Raw genomic sequence first — 1,606 nt, 5'->3', positions numbered from 1 at the left:
TAGCCAGGATGATTTCGATCTCCTGACCTCGTGATCCGCCCGTCTCGGCCTCCCAAAGTGCTGGGATTACAGGCTTGAGCCACCGCGCCCGGCCACCCTTCATTTATCTTAAACAGTTTTCTCTGTGGCAAAACACTTCCTGCATTCCTACCAAAACTTAATTTTCAGAAAAGGCATATCTGTGCCTTCCAGCTCACTAGTCCCATGGTGGTGGAGTTGGGTCAGGGCAGGGTCTGACGCTCCCTGGGTCCCAGCCTTGGGCAGCTCAGGGCCTGGCACACAGGGGGCCTGGCACACTGGATAGATGCCTTAGCTTATTGGAAAGTTGTTTTTGTTGTTGTTGTTTTGTTGTTGTTTTGTTTTGTTTTGGAGACAGAGTCTTGCTGTCACCCAGGCTGGAGTGCAGTGATGTGATCTCGGCTCACTGCAACCTCTGACTCCCAGGATCAAGCTATTCTTGTGCCTCAGCCTCCTGAGTAGCTGGGACTACAGGTGCACACCACCACGCTGGCTAATTTTTTTTTTTTTTTTTTTGAGACAGAGTCTTGCTCTATGGCCCAGGCTGGAGTGCAGTGGCGCAATCTTGGCTCAGTGCAAACTCCGCCTCCCGAGTTCAAGCGATTCTCCTGCCTCAGCCTCCCGAATAGCTGGGATTACAGGTGCCTACCACAAAGCCTGGCTAATTTTTGTATTTTTAATAGAGATGGGGTTTTGCCATGTTGTCCAGGCTGGTCTTGAACTCCTGACCTCAGGTGATCCGCCCACCTTGGCCTCCGGAAGTGCTGGGATTACAGGCATGAGCCACTGAGCCCAGCCAGCTTATTAAGTTTAAATCAGCACATGCTGGCAGCCTGGGGGCCTTGAGCCATCCACAGACAGGCTTCCTTCGAATTGGCTGCAACCATAAAAACAAAACTAAACAAAAACCAGAGCTCTGGTTTAAAAGGGAAAAGTAGCAGATTCGCCAACACCAGGTGCACATTCCTGAGAAGTGGCTGCCCCGTCTACACAGGGCATTTTCTTCTGTAGCCCCACTCTGCCTCCCCAGCATGCTTCATCCATTTCCCTATGTCCTCTGGCCCCTGTGGGCATGAGTTTGAGACCCCTGGTCTAAGTAAATTGCAATAATAAAAGCAAGTGCTTACTGAATCCCCTGCTCTGATTAAGTGCTTTGGACGTCCTCATTCATTTAACCTTCACAGCAACCCTATGAGGTAGGTTCGAACCCTGCCATCCGTTTTTGGCAGATGAGTAAACTGAGGCACCGTGCGGCAAGGACATTTGCCCAAGGCCAAAGAGCTAGAGAGAGGACCGAGCCAGGGTGTGAGCCCAGGTGGTGCGGGCTTCAGGGCCTGCCTTCATCACTGCCAGCCCGATCCGACATCTTTACCCACACTCACCCTCCGCAGCCTCGGAAACAGCCGGACCTCAGCCCTGACTGTGCCCCGCAGCCTCCTCACCTTTGATCTGCTCGCTGTTCCCCTGAGGGGGTCCCAAGTCCAAGAATAGTCGTGGCATCTCGGGGCCCTTCCTCTCGGGCTTGGGGGGGTCCCCGTCTCCGCTGGGTGCCGTGTCTCCGCCGGCCCTGCTGTCTGGGGCCCCGGGC

The 1,606-nt window shown here is 54.0% G+C and overlaps 1 protein-coding gene across 1 annotated transcript in view; it reads right to left on the bottom strand.

Moving 5' to 3' along the window:
* The window catches only part of LMTK3 (lemur tyrosine kinase 3), a 50,857-nt gene that overhangs the window by 21,231 nt on the left and 28,020 nt on the right, over positions 1–1,606 (bottom strand). The window contains exon 13 of the mRNA XM_011979403.1: positions 1,461–1,606. Within this exon, the coding sequence (XP_011834793.1) occupies positions 1,461–1,606 (146 nt within the window). The remainder of the gene's footprint in view (positions 1–1,460) is intronic.

Source organism: Mandrillus leucophaeus, unplaced genomic scaffold (assembly GCF_000951045.1).
Source record: "Mandrillus leucophaeus isolate KB7577 unplaced genomic scaffold, Mleu.le_1.0 Scaffold200, whole genome shotgun sequence".
In the NCBI taxonomy this organism is placed as follows: domain Eukaryota; kingdom Metazoa; phylum Chordata; class Mammalia; order Primates; family Cercopithecidae; genus Mandrillus; species Mandrillus leucophaeus.
Note: the sequence above shows the minus strand (reverse complement) of the source record. Positions and strands in the feature narration are given on the sequence as shown.